The sequence below is a fragment of the Pocillopora verrucosa genome, chromosome 11 (assembly GCF_036669915.1).
Source record: "Pocillopora verrucosa isolate sample1 chromosome 11, ASM3666991v2, whole genome shotgun sequence".
Lineage (NCBI taxonomy): Eukaryota > Metazoa > Cnidaria > Anthozoa > Scleractinia > Pocilloporidae > Pocillopora > Pocillopora verrucosa.
In genome coordinates, this window is record NC_089322.1 from 620,129 (window position 1) to 637,265 (window position 17,137).

A 17,137-nucleotide genomic window follows, 5' to 3' on the forward strand; every position below is an offset into this window, starting at 1 on the left:
GTGTGTTTAAGTTTAGTTTTATGCTTTATTTTGAATTTTGAGCTCAGCTCATGCTTACGGTATATTTTCATCGGTAAAGACTTCCATAACTAGCCCCTCATCCTGTGATCTGCTTGTGACAGCTGACAAGGAACATTCGATTCAGCAATGTTAACTTTCTCTACTTTCTGATAGCGACTGAATCTCTTCGAAGACCGCAAAGAAAAAAATTCACGATGTCTACCATAGATTCATTATAAGGTCTGACAAACGCAGAACAGAAGTAAATCAAAGTTTAACACAAGTAATTCAAGGGCTGGTCATACCACGCATAAAATCAGTCAAACCCTTAACGCGAAACCGTCGTGAACTAGGTTAAACAGAAAGTTAGAAATGCAACCCATCCTTGATAATTTTCTCTTAAGTTTCTGGAGAATCTTTTTCCAGCATCACATCTTTCTCTGGGAAATGTAAATTTAGGCGCTAATGCTCGCTTTCCATTTGTTGAGAGAGTACTGGAACCTCATTCCTTTCCTAAAAAGGAGAGGAGGGGTAGGATTTTACGATGAATTGTTATTTCATAACTTAAGCTATGTTATTTAGATCATTCACTGCTCCTCCTTTCTTCTTTTCTGTCTAGCCAAATTGGAAGGTAATTATCAATATCATCCGTTCCTATAAATAAAGAACTCTTCTATGGCTCAATATACACTATTGACTCTCTGCACAGGCTGATTACTGATCAGCAAATTGCAATCGTAAATAGCAAAGAAATATCTGCGTCAACGACAGTTAGTGATAGCTAACGAAACGATTTTACTGATGTGGTAACTATCAGTATAAAATCAATACCCAAGCTCTGTAATAAACGATATTTGTATAATTATCATCAGATATCAGTCATATTTGGCTGATTGTTTGTTTCATTTAACAAATTTTGCTACATAATTATCGATTTCAATGTAAAATATTGACGTACCAAACAAACTGGTTGGTTCAAATAAACAAATGAATAGATAAATGGCTTAACGTCTTTTTCAAAATTGTTTTTCTCCTTCACGGCGTTCTTTCCGGATTCATAAGCGGGTGAGTTCAGTTTGTTTGTTAAGCTTATGATGTGTTAGTAAAGTATTCCAAGGCTATATTAAGCCACTTACTTACTCACCGAATGTGACTCTTTCCTTTCATGTTCACCTAACATCCTCATCCTAACTGATATGACAGATTGTAAGTAGCCATGCTTGAACTATCATTTATCAACGAATGGATCCCAACAGAGGGATTCAGACAGGATACTCTGCTCTGTTGATCAGTGGATGTGCGGACAAAGATGTTGCATAGAAATTCAAACTTTTATTAGTTACAACAATTGAATTTCAACGCTTCAGGCTTCCGCCATATACTGTTGGAACTTTTACAACAACGTGGAAAATTAAAAATTGAAATCGTTAAAAATCCTGGTTTGTTTCTTTTAAAAATTTTGCACAGTCATCCATTTGAGCAATAGAAAACAATGTCACTCTCCCTTGCTTATAACATGATAAATCTATGACAGATATTGAGAGAACACAAATGATGCTTTTAAATAGGGAACTGTAAGCTGGGTGATTTATAAGCTTCAAGCCATCAATCTTTTTTTAACTTGGAGATGTTAGCTCGAAGTGTCCTTGGAAATTAGAAACTAGGGATATAAACGATAATAATTATGTATTTTAGTATCCTTTATGACAAGATACAAATTAATGCAGCAAAGGAAGTAAAGAGCATAGGTAGAGTGATAATATGACATATGACACTTTTCGCACAACTTGTTGTTTTCAAAGGTTGTATGGCGTGGTCGTCTTGGAATGGTATCTGCAAAGAGTGCGGTCAATACCGGCAAAGAGTCGGTAAGTGACAAGAGGGAGTTTTTTGGAATTTGTGACTCGAAAGTGCAATGGCGGGTTTTTGCCATTGTTTTACAACTTCCAATTCTAGACAGCATTTATAAGCTTATATTCAGTTGGATTCATTCCTATGTATAAATTGCGATGATAAAAGTTATTGCCAATGGATGTTTTCTCTACTAGAAATAAGATGACTTAATCTCCAACAGTTTATTACTTTTAAAAGATTATCTGGATAAACTTACTTCTAGAATTTAACTGCTCAAGAACTCGGGAATCACGGCCTTTTAAGTGTAAGTGGTTTTATGTATGAGGAGAAAGTTAAGGATTCATTTTTTGGTAGAAAATGCTGCACAGATATCCCTCAACTGTCCTTTTATTATCTTCCAAACTCTTTGTAAAATACGCTTTGTTTTTACCAACCGAGTTAGTAATGTAGATTGGCCACCGTAAGTAGTTCTCAAGTTGATGTCTCGAGTGTTAGCTCTGACGAAGGGCTAACGGTCGAAACGTCAGCTGACAAAATCTTTACCGTGGCCAAGTTATATTAAATTAACCCTTAGCTCAAAAGTCAGTCGGTTACCTCTAAATCATCGCCTCAGTTTAAATTCTCTTTAAGCGGCTTCGCTACACTTGATATACTTTGGACTAAGGATGGGTTGAATCTTGGTAATAACAACATTCTCACGATTAATCAAGTGAGCTATGGAAATCCTGGTCAATAACATGCAATGCTAAAAAAAGTGAAGGAAAAAATTAATCATCTTTTCATATTACAATCACAGGTAAATGTTGACTTACTTTTGTTTCCTTCTGTTGCTCCTCTCTTTCTTTAATGTTTTTTTTTCCCACTGTACTTGTTAATTCTATGCTCAGGTCCTCCTGAAATTAATCCTGAGCTCAAGAATCAGTCGATTGCATATAATTCATCGCTTCCGTTAATTTGCTTTCTGAGCGGTTGCCCTACACCTAAGATACTCTGGACTAAGGATGGGGTGAATCTCAGCAACAACAACACTTACACCATTCGTCAAGCAAGATTGGAAGACTCTGGTCAATACACATGCAGTGCCAAAAACAGCGAAGGGAGCAAAAACTCAACTTTCTGGATCGAAGTGGCGGGAGGTACGGTTCTCATTTGCATATAGAGAGATCTGGAGTCGATAATCAGTTTAAATCTTCACCTCGATAAGAAAAAAAAAATTCCATTCCCTATTGCGAAATCAGATTTAAGGGCTAGAAACCACATAAGTTTAAAATTGATTAAAAATAATGAAAAAATAGTACTCTAACGATGAGAACATTTAAAGAGTGAGAGCATGACAACTGATATATCAAATCATTTAAATTAATTTCGTGTTCAGACACATGTAATTAATTTTTGGGCAGTTTAAACCAATTGTTTTTTGAAGCGTCGATCAATTTTGACTTTATAGATACCAATACACCATTTTTAGCTCATTCATTCTGGAAGCAATGAATGAGGTATCGTGGTGAAGCAGTTGTTGACGGAAATTGTGGATCGTGAACGGGGGTAGTTTCGCATGCTACCCCTCCCCACTAAGTGAAAGTCAAAATTAATTTCGATGAAGTTCAGAGACTCACGTGGAAAGAATAATTGTATGGTTTAATAAGAATATAACTCAAATGACATTTCTGAACTTCTAAAAATGCAACTTGAATCGAGAAGCCGAAATTTCCACACCAAGGGGGACCCGTAGTGGGTTCATTTCAACACACTCTGTGACCACGAGCGAAAGAGCGAAAGAGCGAAAGAGCGAAAGAGCGAAAGAGCATAATCAAATTTTTTCCGACCTCCAATATTTCGGTCAGGACTTGAGGCTCGCTCGAACAAAAACAGCGATATCTTTCCGGTCAGCACAAAATGCAGACTGTAGACCGCAGACCGGGCAAAAAATGCAGATTAGGAACAAAATGCAGACTGCAGACAAAATGCAGACTGAGAATTTATACTGTTTTTTCGTCTGGTACGTGTCATCTTACAACTTAACGAGCGTCATGCTTTTCCGTGATCACCTTTCACGATTATTTGCACTATTGTGGAATATTCTTTGCCCGTTTCTTGATCACAGTCATTCTTAGTAAACTTTCAAGCCTACATACAATCTTCTCACTTTGCGCAAGAGTTGGTTGGTGAGATGTCTGTACAAAATTTAGCAACTAAATAAGAGTAGATGTAGATGTAGATGTAGATGAGATGTCACCACTGAATATTTAACACGTGCAGTATTCGTGAAACAATGGACAGCTTTGCACGTGGTCCGTACGATTCACCTTTTTAGCCGATGTGTTTTTTTTGTTGACAAAAATGCGGACTGAGACCAAAACTGTTCCTTCCACTTAATATATTTTCAACGTTCAGGGGTGTTCCTACACTGATTTTCACATATGTGCCTTACATTGCTATTGGCTTACATGAAATGCGAAATGCGTGAATGAGCTGGCTCCCAGGACCCTTTGATTTGTCACGGCATCTATTATAAAAGTTCGTTTAAAATTTTAGACTTTTTTTTTCTCCCTTTTAAATACCCGTGACTAAGGAGTCATGATTTCATGTATATTTTCAAAAGTGGTAAAAGTGTATGCGTCACAGTTTGTCGAAGCGGCTATCAGTGCCTCATTATCTGAGGGCCTGTTTACATGGAGGCGGGGGACCCCAGGTAGGTGAGGTAACCCGCCTGGCCGTGGTCGAAAAATAAAACGCGTTTACATGCAATCTTACAACCCCGGGTGCTGGGGTGAGGTTTCTTGAGGTTGTCGACACTAACGCTCACAACTGAGGAGTTTGGGCATAGGCGTCCCAGGCTTATGTCTCGAGAAAGACGAAAGATTAATTCTCGGACACGTATCTATTTGTTCATGAAAGCGTCACGCATTCTGTTACGCGGTGTGAGGTTACGCGAGTAATCTTTGACTTAATACGTTATCAGGAATAATTTGTTATATGGTCCACTTAAAACGATAAATATTCCGTTGCAGTTTCTGGCGATTTCTGCCGTGTTAAGCTTGCTTTACCATCATTGTTATTCCTGTTAACAGGAATAACAGTGAATGACCCTGAATGACCCTGAATCGCTTTCTTTGCTGGAGATTTTCGACAGCTTCAGCTTACCAGACACTGAAGTATAAGTGTACATGTGTCATGCTATCTCAAGACCTATGACTTAATCGAATTGAAAGGATTTCTAAATTCACCGGAAGTAATGCTGTTTTTCCAGCCCGACAACAAATTTAAGTTTTCTTGCTTCCAAATTTTTCTTTTAAGCATTGGTGGATGTGAAACAGAAATTTCAATACTTTGCCAGATAAATGCTTTTGTCTGAATAATACCCAGTAATTTCTGCTCCCGCTTCCCGCCTTCTCCCGCCCCCGGTCTGCCGGGCTCCCGCCCCCATGTCCCCCTCCACAAGATATGAAATCGTTTAAGAAAATAAAATAATGTTTTGATGTCACGTTGAGCTGGCTAATACCCTTCAATATCAAAAGAGGAGAAAACCTATTGCAAAATAAACTTGGATAAAAACTAGGCTCGGCAATAACGTAGTTTGCTTTTATTTTGATACTAGTTAATTTAGGGTTGGATAAGGGAGGGGGAGAGGGGGTCAATATGGACAATGCGACCCTTTGTTTAGCTTGATGATCTTTTTACTTCAAGTCTCTCCCCAGATCATTGAGCCTCCGAAAAGCCAATCTGTTACCGAAGGATACCCTGTAAACCTTAGTTGCGTAGCCTCAGGTATTCCAACGCCAACCTTCGTCTGGACTTTTAATAATGGTGACCTGCCATCTGGTATCAATCAAACCGATCACGAAGAAGAATCATTCCTAGTTTCGCCAAGTGTCACGAAAGGGATGAATGGGACTTACAAGTGTACAGCAAAAAACAGAGCAAACACAGCCAGTTCCTCAGCAACTCTGCGTGTTTATGGTAAGTTCAGTTATAATAATATTGATAAGGATGATGATGATGATGACGTTGATAATGACGATGATAATGTTGAAGATGAAGAACAGAAATAGGGAGAGAAGAAATTAAGACAGAAAATGATATTGATATCCAATGATATTGATAAGGATGACGACGATGATGACGTTGATAATGACGATGATAATGTTGAAGATGAAGAACAGAAATAGGGAGAGAACAAATTAAGACAGAAAAATGAACTCGTAAATCCATGGGCAATGTCGACTGAGAAAAGGCAGTAGCGTAGAGAGAGTAGGCAAACTCTGCCCATTTGTAGAGAAGGCAGATCACGCTATCTAACGTTTAAATATTTATCCGGTCAATGTGTGATAGTAAAACGTAAAGCGTTATCCACCAGATAGAGTTTTATTTTGTGGATAGTGTTATCTACCCTTCAAACGACCGGGGTCTGACCTTCAAAAAACGGATGATACCAGTGCTTAATGCTAATGTCCTTGGATCTTTATGATTCCAAACGCAAAGAACTGCGTAGATCTGAGTAGGAAAGAAACGCCTCTATCCTATCCAGCTATCCAGATAGCTCTCTATCTGGATGGTTGGTGATATTAATTTTTATTTTTAATGCCGACCAGCAAATTACTTTCCCACTAAGTTTCCTCTATTGTTATATATCAGGAAAAATAGAGGCTCCCTCCAGCCGCTCACCTCCCTCCACCAGCTCACCTCCCTCCAGCAGCTCACCTCCCTCCAGCAGTTCACCTCCCTCCAGCAGCTCACTGGAGTGGTACTACATTGGAGGACCTTTGGCTGCTATCGTTTTTCTACTGGCGCTAATTTCGTACATTAAAAAACGCCGTGAGACAGGTAAAATGTTACCATACGAAAATAAAATGTCTTCATATGGCAGATTGTGGCTTTTAATACGTCAGTGTTTTGGAGCACGAAGGAGCTATTTTAAGCAGGTCATATTCTGCATTTCAAGCACCGATTTTGAAGGTCCCTCTACAGTCCCGGCAAAGCCCATTACTAATCACATAACAAAAAACGTTATAAATTATATGAAACTAATTACCATGATAACCCACCTTATTCCTTCTCCTGTTGTTTGACAACAGAGTCAAATATAAGTTACACGTGGTATCTGAGTCGCAAGCTTCAACTTAGTGAATGATGTCATTCTTACTCACAACGAAGCGATTTCTTTCATCTCTTTCCACATATCCTTTGATAATAGCCCCACCTGAGGTACCACCCAGGCTGCAGTAAGTGAATTCTCTTTTTTTTTAATGCTCACTGTTTGAACGTGTGGTTATTTCCGAAGTTTCTAACTCTTGAATAAGTCTCAGGAGAGTAGTGATAAGCGCCACTGCTGAGCAAATGTCTTTTTATCAGTTTTTCAGTTTGGACTGATTATATTCACCATCAAGACCACATGGGCCAAAATAAAATGTTTTTTCCTTTCGAAGCAGCGGCAGATTTCGAAGCCGTTCTTATCAAATGGTATCTTTGTATCTTTCTTTTCTTTTGTTACCAGTATGCCGGGTTGTGGGTGGCATACTTGTAAAGAAGAAGAAAAGCTTTGACCCTTCGTCACTCTTTGTTACAGAAACTACAACTGAAATACACTCGGAGTCTTTTAGACCGATTTAAAATACCACTTGATATATCGATTGTAGACAATACTTCGGATGGTTTTAATTAGTATTTCATTTCTCGCGTTGGAGGCACGATATTTATATGACGTAAAATGCCGAAAAACACAGTCGGCGCTAGGTTTATTCAATAAAATCTCCTCTCTGAGTCGATGCGTCGAAAAAACGGGTTTAGCAAATTAGCATCAAAATTTCACTTATTTCAATAATTTTTTCATTGGCAAGTGATAATTTTCTGAAGCACCCGGAAATGAAACGAAAAGAAAAAAATTAAAGTGAAGATATAGAGGATATCTTTACCACGTTATGTTAAACCAGATTCAAAGAAGGAAAAGATAGATGGGTAACAGAAATAGTTGAAGTCTTGTTTTCATCTGCAATTATTCAGTGAAGGGGAAGATGAAGTTGAGATGAATCGGCTGAACGCAAACACAGATGGATGGGAAATTGCAGTTGAGCGCTTGAACTTTCGCGAGTATATTGGCAAAGGGGCATTTGGTTCAGTATGGCGAGCGCTACTGGGTCGTTCTCGAGGCAGACCTGGAAATCGCACGGTTGCTGCGAAATGCTACCTACGTAAGTACTTTTTCAGATCTTTCTTTCATACAAAGCTTGATTAAACTATCCTTTTTTAATTTATCTTAATAAAGAGTATTTCACTTAGAACATGCTTTATTTACGTACCTGATACATAACATGGATAGCATAAAAACTATGCGTTGTTAAAATGATTTTCCAGCTGGCATGTCAAATTGTTAGCGGATGGTTCCGGGGGACCAGTTGTTAAGTCTTTTGTCATACAACGCTACTAACACACAACAGAACACGAATATCATTTGAAGTATTAGAAGCTGTGGAGAAAAATTAAAAATTTATCGGTTAAATTGCATTCAAACGAATAAAAGCGGAAAATACTACAATACTGAAAATGTCACTCCGTCGTATATTTTGTAAAATTGCTCGCTTATAAACTTTTGATAGGAAATAATATCATGTGACCTCAAAGAAACCTCGAGAGGGTGAGTCTGGCGAAAAACACTCGGAGCCGTTTGCCAGTCTAGTGGTGGTGGTATGATCTTCTTCCGCTGGAAAAGCTGAAAATCACAATGCAATAGAACCTGTATGAAGCAGTCACCTTGTAATAAGCTATCGGTTTTCAAAGTCCCGAAACTTTCCTCCTTTACTTATAGTGCTTTTTATTTCAAGCAGTTGTGGTCACCTTTTACTAAGTCCCAACAGCCTATTTGTAATGTTCCCCACCTTTATCGAACGGTCACTAAAGCGGAAGTAATCAAATAAAATTAAGAATAATCTTTCAAGTGAAATTTAATCCATGTTTATCTCCCAAAATCAATTTTAGGAATATTTTTGAGCGAGGTTGTGTATGTAAAGTGGTCCGTGATGACATAGGGTGGCATTTTTAAACTTTTATCAATAGTAGCCCTACTCCGAGGAACCAATATTAAACGGTCAACCATTTTCCGTGCGTGACCGCTAAATACAGGTTCGACTGTAACAAGCTTACAGAGTCAAATGAATTTACAATAACTCTGGGAATGCTTACGAATTATTGTAGCTTTTAGTAAGATAAAAGCAAGGATTATCTAATTTATGAACTAGCATGTATTTGCAGCATGTATTTTAAAAAAAAACTGTCTCAAATATATATTCGACCGACTATTAGGTATTATAACAGATAGAATTTCTAGGCTTAATTGCGTCTCTACTTTTGTAAGTTATCTGTAAACAATTGCATGGTTCAATGGGCTTGCCTAGTTAACAACAATGCTCGAGATGTGCAGCGTTTTCTTAGCAAATAATTTTTTCAACGAGGATGAATCTATTTTGGAAATTTCATGTTCAACACAATTGAACAATACGGTTAACTGACATTTTTGTGGCAAGTATGGATTATATGGAGTTTAGTAAACGAATTTTTTTTTTATGTAGACCAAATGCATTATAATTTGCGCTGGTAATATAACACCAGGCATACAACAATTCCAGATGTGGATGTTTACCACATAATTAGTTGTGTCTCTCTTGACATGCAAAGTTTGTTTGTTTATCTAATTTTTGTGTGGTTTCCTAGCAATCTCCGGAGAGAAAGGAAGGAAGGCCCTGCTGAGAGGGATCGAGTTATTAAAACTCTTTGGAAGGGAGGGCCATGAAAATGTTGTTAAGTTCATTGGTTGTGTCACAGTTGGAGGTAATCAGCTATTGTTATGATTATAATCAGCTAATTCACAGCAACGATAGAGACATCTCTGAGTTCAACCACTGGTACAATTACTTCTATCAGTATTCTTAGTCTTTGCTAAGATGGTGTACTAATTCAATGGTTATTATCAATTTATTGACTGTTTTAAATGAATTTACTTCGCACTGTATGAGGGGCATTTTACTTGGAAGATGTTAGCTCTAAAATCTACATGCTAATTGTGATAAAAACTTCAACTTACGATGGCAAGTCTTTATCTATTTATCTGCCGTCTCTGTTTTTTCTGTCTGTCTGTCTGTAGATTTCTATCGGCCGTATTTGTCCGTCTATTTTCTATCTGCGTGTTTTCTTCTTTCACGTTCCCTCTCTGTATCTACTTTTATTCATTACAGATATAACCTAAGGTATAACTAGATAAAGCATGTACAATTCAAACACGTTTGGGAACTTCTGCACTGCTTGCCGTAAAATAATTTTCTTGTTTTTCCCTTTTAGCTCAGCCGATACTTATCATGGAGTACCTGTGGCGAGGTGACTTACTGGGTTATCTCAGAAAATCCAGGGGGGTTTTCGACCAATATCATCATGGGGTCGGAGGGGTCGACCACTTGACAACATATGACATGGTGCTGTTTGCTAAACAGATCGCACATGGTATGACTTTCCTCGCGTCTAGAGGGGTAAGTGTTCAAACTCTTTCTGATCAGCATGTGGTCCTGCATGTGATAAAATAGCATGACTTGTAAATCGTCAAAGTAATACTCCATACGGCTAAAAATATCCAGCGCATTAGAGTCACTATTTCACCGAGAAATGGTCTGACATTAGCATGATGTTAAACTTTCTACCTATATTTTACTTTTTTATTTCATGTAGTTTATAAAAGCCCCTTTTAGCAGATCATATAATTATTTGTTTTCGATTTCAGATAATTCATGGCGATCTTGCAGCTCGTAACATCCTTCTTGATGAGCATCGTGTCTGCAAGTTGACTGACTTTGGGCTCTCCTATCAGGATTTCAAATACGGCCCAGGAAATGCCAAGAAGGTAATTTTCAGAATTTTTTCACCATTTAGTCAATTGGTTTTGGGGCTGCTGGTATGGAAGATAAAAATGTGAAGAATTAAAATATTACTGTCCTTACAAACCTTTCTTTTCAGTTATACAGTCTTACTGCAAAACATATTTCCCTTTAACGGGAAGCCATTCTAAGCGTATCGAAGCTTTCACAGAAAAAAAAATTTGTACCTAGGGAGTGAACACAGGAAATAATAAAGCCGGAAGAGGCGGAAGAGATATCGTTCTCTGAATAACAAAGATACAAACTCGAAGGGCAAAGTAACACAGGAAATTTAAAGCAAAAGGAGTGTGTGAATTGTTTTCATAGAATTTGTACAAAGGTGTCTACTGCTGTTGACTTTATCGTGAATCTTCACATCACGGTTTTAATCTTATATGCAAATTATTTTAGGAGCTGTATACAAGCCTCCTTAGATTTCAGATGTTTATAATATTTTGGTTACTCATCCAGGGATGTATCCCAATCAAATGGACTGCACCCGAGATTCTCTTTGGACATGTGGCGCAGCTGTCAACCAAAAGCGATGTGTACGTACTGTATTGGTTATTATCTACATATATTCCATAAGTGAATATTTTTTACGATTCTACCTTAACGTAGCGAGGGAAACTAGAATATTCAGTGCTCTATTGATTAGAGGGTCATCAGGAAACGTCAAGCTGAGGAACAGCTGAGGTTACAGATGTAGTATGAGACTTTATATGAATATTAAGTTTAACGAGAAATATCCACAATCTGTTAAGGACAAGAAAAGACGGATGAAAGGATGAGTGGATAATCAAACTAAAAAAATATGGCGTTTTCTCTTAGGGAGGTTGCTTATATCTTGATGGCATGTTTCTAAACATCCCAAGTATCTGAGTAATTATTATCTTTCTAACCCAGTTGAGATATATCGTCATCCTTCCATTTCTTTGACAGGTGGTCCTACGGCATCGTCTTGTATGAAATCTTCACTGTTGGTACTTAACTTATTTGGTACTTTATATTCAGGAAATATACCTGCCGAAATTTCACGTATAATTACTAACTGATGAGTGATGCTTACTGATGAGTGATGCCGAGCGGACAAAAGAGCATTGTACAATAGAGAAGTAGAAGCAACTCTCAATGTCGCTGATAAATAAAATTATGACGATGCATAGTAACTTGAAATAAAGCTTAAGTTTAAGTAGAACTGAAAGTATTTAGTACATTATTGAAAAACCTTAAATCCATCGCTACACTTAAATTTGTTTTTTTACAGTGCTCTTTCATCTGATGTAAAACCGAAGTGTATTTCAGCAATTAATTGTCGTTTTGACAGAAGAATCATTTCCATCGCGCTGAGAGGAATGAAAGTGATTACAACAAAAAAAGTGTGCTTTTTTGGCCAACAGAAAAAAACATTATTTTTCCACAGGAGGCATTCCTTACGAAGGATGGTCTCAATCCACGACAATGAAAAAAATCGAAGAAGGTTATCGTCTACCAAAGCCTGAACATATCGACGACAGTTTGTAAGTGTTGCTTCCTCTGTGTGGAATGTTGTGTAAGACAAAAGCAACATCGATTGCTGCTGTGGTCAGGTGTTTTTGATACATTCGCTCTGAATAAGTAGCCTTCCTAAGAAATTAATTTTATCTTGTCAGAATTCGTTTGAGCTGCAATGTAATGAGATAAAATTTTCATTTCAGTTATTTTTGTAACTATTTGTGGTTTCTCAACTTTGCTACTTGCAATATGTCCCTGCGTTTTTCTATAGATACGCGGTAATGTTAAACTGCTGGAAATACGAAAGCGCCAGCCGGCCAGACTTTGTGAAGCTCTACCAAACAATGGATACATATATTAAAACAAAGGTTTGCCATACAGCGTCTAATTCAGGATATACTTCAGAAATTGAAATCGGTATCCTACCAAGTCAATTGTGAATTTCTTTTCACGTCAATGTGATGTCAAAACGCATTAACTACCCAGCCGCTAACAATTTGTGAATTCAGTTTCATCATGAACCAATGTTACTTTTAAACATATGCAAGTGTGGTTACGTTATGTCAATCTGGATCATCCTTATTTCCCTCTGTTGTCTACACACAAGAAAGAACGGAATAGATCTTAAAATAACACTTTTGGAGAACTTTGACAAAAAGGAAGACGTTACCTGACTTTTATTCTTATCAATTCATGCAAGTACTAATGGTTCTTGTATTTGTGATTGATATCTGATCCGCTCTTTTTTTCCTTTTTAGTGACTCTTTTTTGGAATTTCTTTGTTGAATTTTTGCAATTCATTCGTTCAAGATTTTTTTAACTCCTACAGTTCTTGATTACCTTCTAATCTTTTTCATAGACATATGTAGATATCTTTGGCGATGACAAGTATGATCAGGATAAGTACAACTTTGTCGATGACCGTGGAGCTGTTGCAAACCCAGAAGATGCAGGACCGGACGAGCTAGGAGCAGCTACAGCAAATCTCATCAGTGAAGTGGGTGAACAAGGTGCTACGGCACATCCCTTTCTGGTTGCAGTGGACGATGATGCTACATCTCTCCCTCTTGGAATTAACGTAGAAGACGAAGGAGCACCTGCAACAGATCCCGACCGTGAAGTGGCTGAACACGGTGCTACGGCACATCCCTTTGTGATTGCAATAAACGATGGTGCTCAAGCTTTCCCTTTCGCTATTAACGTACCAGAGAAAGGGGCAGCTGCAAGAAATCTCGCCCATGAAGTGGGTAAGCACGGTGCTGCTGCACATCCCTTTGTGGTTGCAATTGACGATGGTGCTACAGCTTTCCCCTTCGCTATTAACTTACAAGACAAAGGGGCAGCTGCAGGAAATCTCGCCCGTGAAGTGGGTAAGCACGGTGCTACGGCATATCCCTCTATGGTTGGAATTGACGATGGTGCTACAGCTTTCCTTCTCGGAATCAGAGTAGAAGAAGACGGTTGTACAGCATACCCTTTTGAGAGTGATAAGAAAGATATGGATGCCCAAGCGTACCCTTTGGAGAGTGATACTTTACCATACCTTAGCGAGAACGAGGAAGAAGATGTTGATGACTCCGAGTGCCCTCTTGCGATTGAGGAAGAAGAAATTGATCCTTTACCATCCTCCCTGGAGATGGACGAAGACAGTCTCGCTGCTTCAGCATGTCCCCTTGTGACTGACCAAGAAAATTCTGATTCTTTAGCATACCCCCTTGTGGTTGAGGAAGAAGATTCCAATAACTCAGCATGCTCCCCTGTACCTGGGGAAGAAGATTTGGAAGCCACAGAATGCCTTTCTGTTACTGAAAAAGAAGATCCTACCTCTTTCGCACGCTCCGCAAATGAGGTGAACAAACCCGGTGCCTCACCATTCCCTTGTGTGATCGAAGAAGAAGATCTTGATTCTTTAGAATACAATCCTCTGATCGAAAAAGAAGGCCTCAGTGATTTCGTCTTCCCTCCAGAAATTCAAACTGATGACGAAGAAGGTGTAACAAGTGGAACTGAAAATACCGTTGGTTATGAAGGTGCTGTGGCAGTTCAATCTGAAAAGGAGGCAGTAGAAGAAGAACCTAAGACTTGCCAACTACAGTACACAAAGGATGAACAAGACGATCTTGGAAACTATATGGACGACCGAAGTGATGCTATGGACCTTTTTGACGGAGACGCTGTCGTACAAGAGTATGATGGTAATCAACTTACTGCTGCGGATATAGACGAAACTGGAGGTGACGAAGACGAGGAGTCATCTGAAGCAACTCCTCTTGTGCAGGACTGAGGCTTAATAGCAGAATTGCTGAACCTCTAAGGTTGTAGTCTTATAACTCTCTGTGGTAATTTGTAGTTTATATTTCGAGAATTTCAGCCTCAATATTTCATAGTTTTCGATTTTAAGAAGTAGGTTTTTTCGTACTTTTACTTTAGTAATGCTTTGGTAGTGATAATAACTATTTTCATAGTTTATAAATGGAGGTTAAGTGGAATTTCCTTCAAAGAAAAACTTGTTTATTTACTTCACTTTTGCATTTCTTAGTTTACCATTTATTCACTTGGTGCACTTGTCAGTGCTTTGTTGATGTTATGGATGTTAGGCTGATAGAGACAAAAAAAAGAAAAAAAAAAAGAAATTGCTGTTAAGATAATTTTTATAACTGATCAAGTCAGAAATGCTGCGTAAGTTTGTGAGTGTTGTTCCCAGGATAAGTAACATTTCCTAATCTAATTAAGAATAATTTACTTGTGGTAAAGCACTCCCTAAATGCTTCAATAAACCTATATAAGCTAAACTCGTTTCGTTTACTCCATTCATTGAGGTAAAATTGCTGGTCTGGATCTAACTGTAGATTTGAAGGATACCATAAACTAAAATGACATCTTGCCTACTTCAAAGAGTAAGATTGACGAAAATCCATACGCTCGCTTAGCAACCAGGAGTAGCATATTTTCAAAACATATCAACCCAATACATTTTATCCTTTTTGTAGACAGCTACTGACTCACCGGCCTTTTCAATCGAGTTCTCTATTCCAATTTGTTGATTAGGTAGGCGGTATTAAGCTGATTAGTCTGGAATGTTGTTATTTCAGATCACTGCTTCTAATCATTGTCTGAGAAAAGTGTTTTAGAAGTTTGAAACATAAATGACCTCATTGTGATGATTCTTAGTGCAGAAGTTGGCCTAAGGCAGATATTCCAAGTGCCAAGGAAGCATTATTTTTTACTTTTTATCTCCACAGTTTCAGGCATTTTGGCGTCTCGGGATATTGTGTTTGAATATTTTTGATATTAATCGTGCCTTCCTGGTGCACTATGTCAGCAAATATGTCGAGTTTAATCAAGCAATAGATGGCGTTTTCGAGAAACACAAACGAGCTAATATAATAATGGATTCTCATTCAGTCATTTTCCAATTTTGTTTTTTTCACGAGCACTTACATATAACGCTGACATTGCCTAACCCATTGCTTCAACTTTCATCGTGAGAAGGCAATAGGCAACGGCAGTTATTTTCTTACTGTCCGTTGTTGTGTTTTTTGACATAAGAAGGGGCTCTTACAAAATAAACGAGGGAACTTCGGTGTGGCTTAGTTCATCATTAATCCGTCTGATAGAAAACAAGTAGCGCTCATTAATTCTGAGTCCCTGACTCTTTAGTCTTTGAATCCAAAGCGCCACAAGCGGTTGTTCCATGACTTGTTTTGTTCAGAATTTATGTAAATGACTTTTCATATGCCCCTTAATCTTGTTTTACTGAATATTATTGGATGATACTAAACTTCGGATTTCTCTCCCAGTTCAAGGCTGGGTTAAGACAACAATTTTTTACTGAGAGAGCAAGTATCCTTTAAATGAAAGTGAAATAAAACCACGATCGTCGATCAAAAGATCGGTGGGGACATTGACGTCGATCTCAAAAATTTTGGTTTTTGCCTTTTTTTCAGTATTTATCTCTTTGTCTGTTCAATATGCTTATAAGGAAGTATTTATCGTTTAGATAGGGTTTTAAAATTTCTGCACACGAAATTAAATTAAATTTTTTTTTCATTTGATTCTCCCGAAAATCTGACATATTTCGATCCATATATAGATATAAGGAACCCAAAAGTAGTTACTAAAACGTTACTCCGCACATCGTTCTCCATTCACCTCCAGGGGATTTGCGCCCAAAAATGTTTTGATTATCACAGGAATAAATTATTAAAAATCATCTTTTTGTATTATTTTATCTCACAGTATTAAATTATATACAAAAGCAAATATTCATCTAAGTGCCGGTGGTTAGGGGTAGATATTTACATCTCCGCTTGGCAGCTTGGTAAATATCCACCACTAGTTCACTCTACCTTGGTGAAGAGTTAAGAAATAATCATTTGATAAACTTTCAATAGGGTGATTGGCATCGCAATTTATCGTGATAATGCAAACATTTTCGAGAAGCCAATATTGGAAAATGGATCATTTTTCTATCCATATCTTGTAAAATTAATTTCAATGAAGGAAATATATATAAACTTGAAAGGTCTTAGCTGGCCACTAACACCAGCACTTGTACAACAACAACTGAAGTGTGTCAATAATCATGTATTGTTACCCTTGGTGTTATCAAAACAAGCATGCTGACATATCTGTCAACCAAAAACGGTTTATTTATGCGACTAAGAATAAAGTATTTGAAAGCCTAATGACCCAATTTGCCCGTTACTAGCTAAATACTATAACAGATAGCGATAACTAAGCACGTAATACTTCTTAAAAACCGTCAGGAGGAGACAGATTGTGCCTTTCTGTGAGAGCGTAGCCGGTTTTAATGACTAAGCTATTGAGTCATTCATCACGCCCTTAAAACCAAGACTATTGCCAAAATGGCCTACAGTATATTCTTGAGCTCG

General features: G+C 37.9%; 1 protein-coding gene across 1 annotated transcript; it reads left to right on the forward strand.

The window, feature by feature from the left end:
* Positions 1–1,807: 1,807 nt before the first annotated feature.
* Positions 1,808–14,734, forward strand: LOC131772379 (fibroblast growth factor receptor 2-like). The gene is made up of 15 exons (XM_066173888.1): positions 1,808–1,868; positions 2,117–2,158; positions 2,742–2,990; positions 5,542–5,814; positions 6,490–6,678; positions 7,049–7,076; positions 7,855–8,042; positions 9,559–9,675; positions 10,183–10,367; positions 10,616–10,735; positions 11,220–11,296; positions 11,691–11,731; positions 12,172–12,268; positions 12,514–12,610; positions 13,102–14,734. Exons 1-15 carry the CDS (start codon positions 1,808–1,810, stop codon positions 14,524–14,526), a joined length of 3,189 nt encoding a protein of 1,062 aa, XP_066029985.1. The 3' UTR covers positions 14,527–14,734.
* Positions 14,735–17,137: the final 2,403 nt, after the last annotated feature.

Bases quoted from the DNA above. Each gene is read 5' to 3' on its own strand.
- LOC131772379 (XM_066173888.1), top strand. From the start codon at position 1,808: ATGGCGTGGTCGTCTTGGAATGGTATCTGCAAAGAGTGCGGTCAATAC. The intron at 1,869-2,116 runs GTAAGTGACAAG...ACTTACTTCTAG, and splicing joins TCAATACCGGCAAAGAGTCG to AATTTAACTGCTCAAGAACT. The intron at 7,077-7,854 runs GTAAGTGAATTC...GCAATTATTCAG, and splicing joins GAGGTACCACCCAGGCTGCA to TGAAGGGGAAGATGAAGTTG.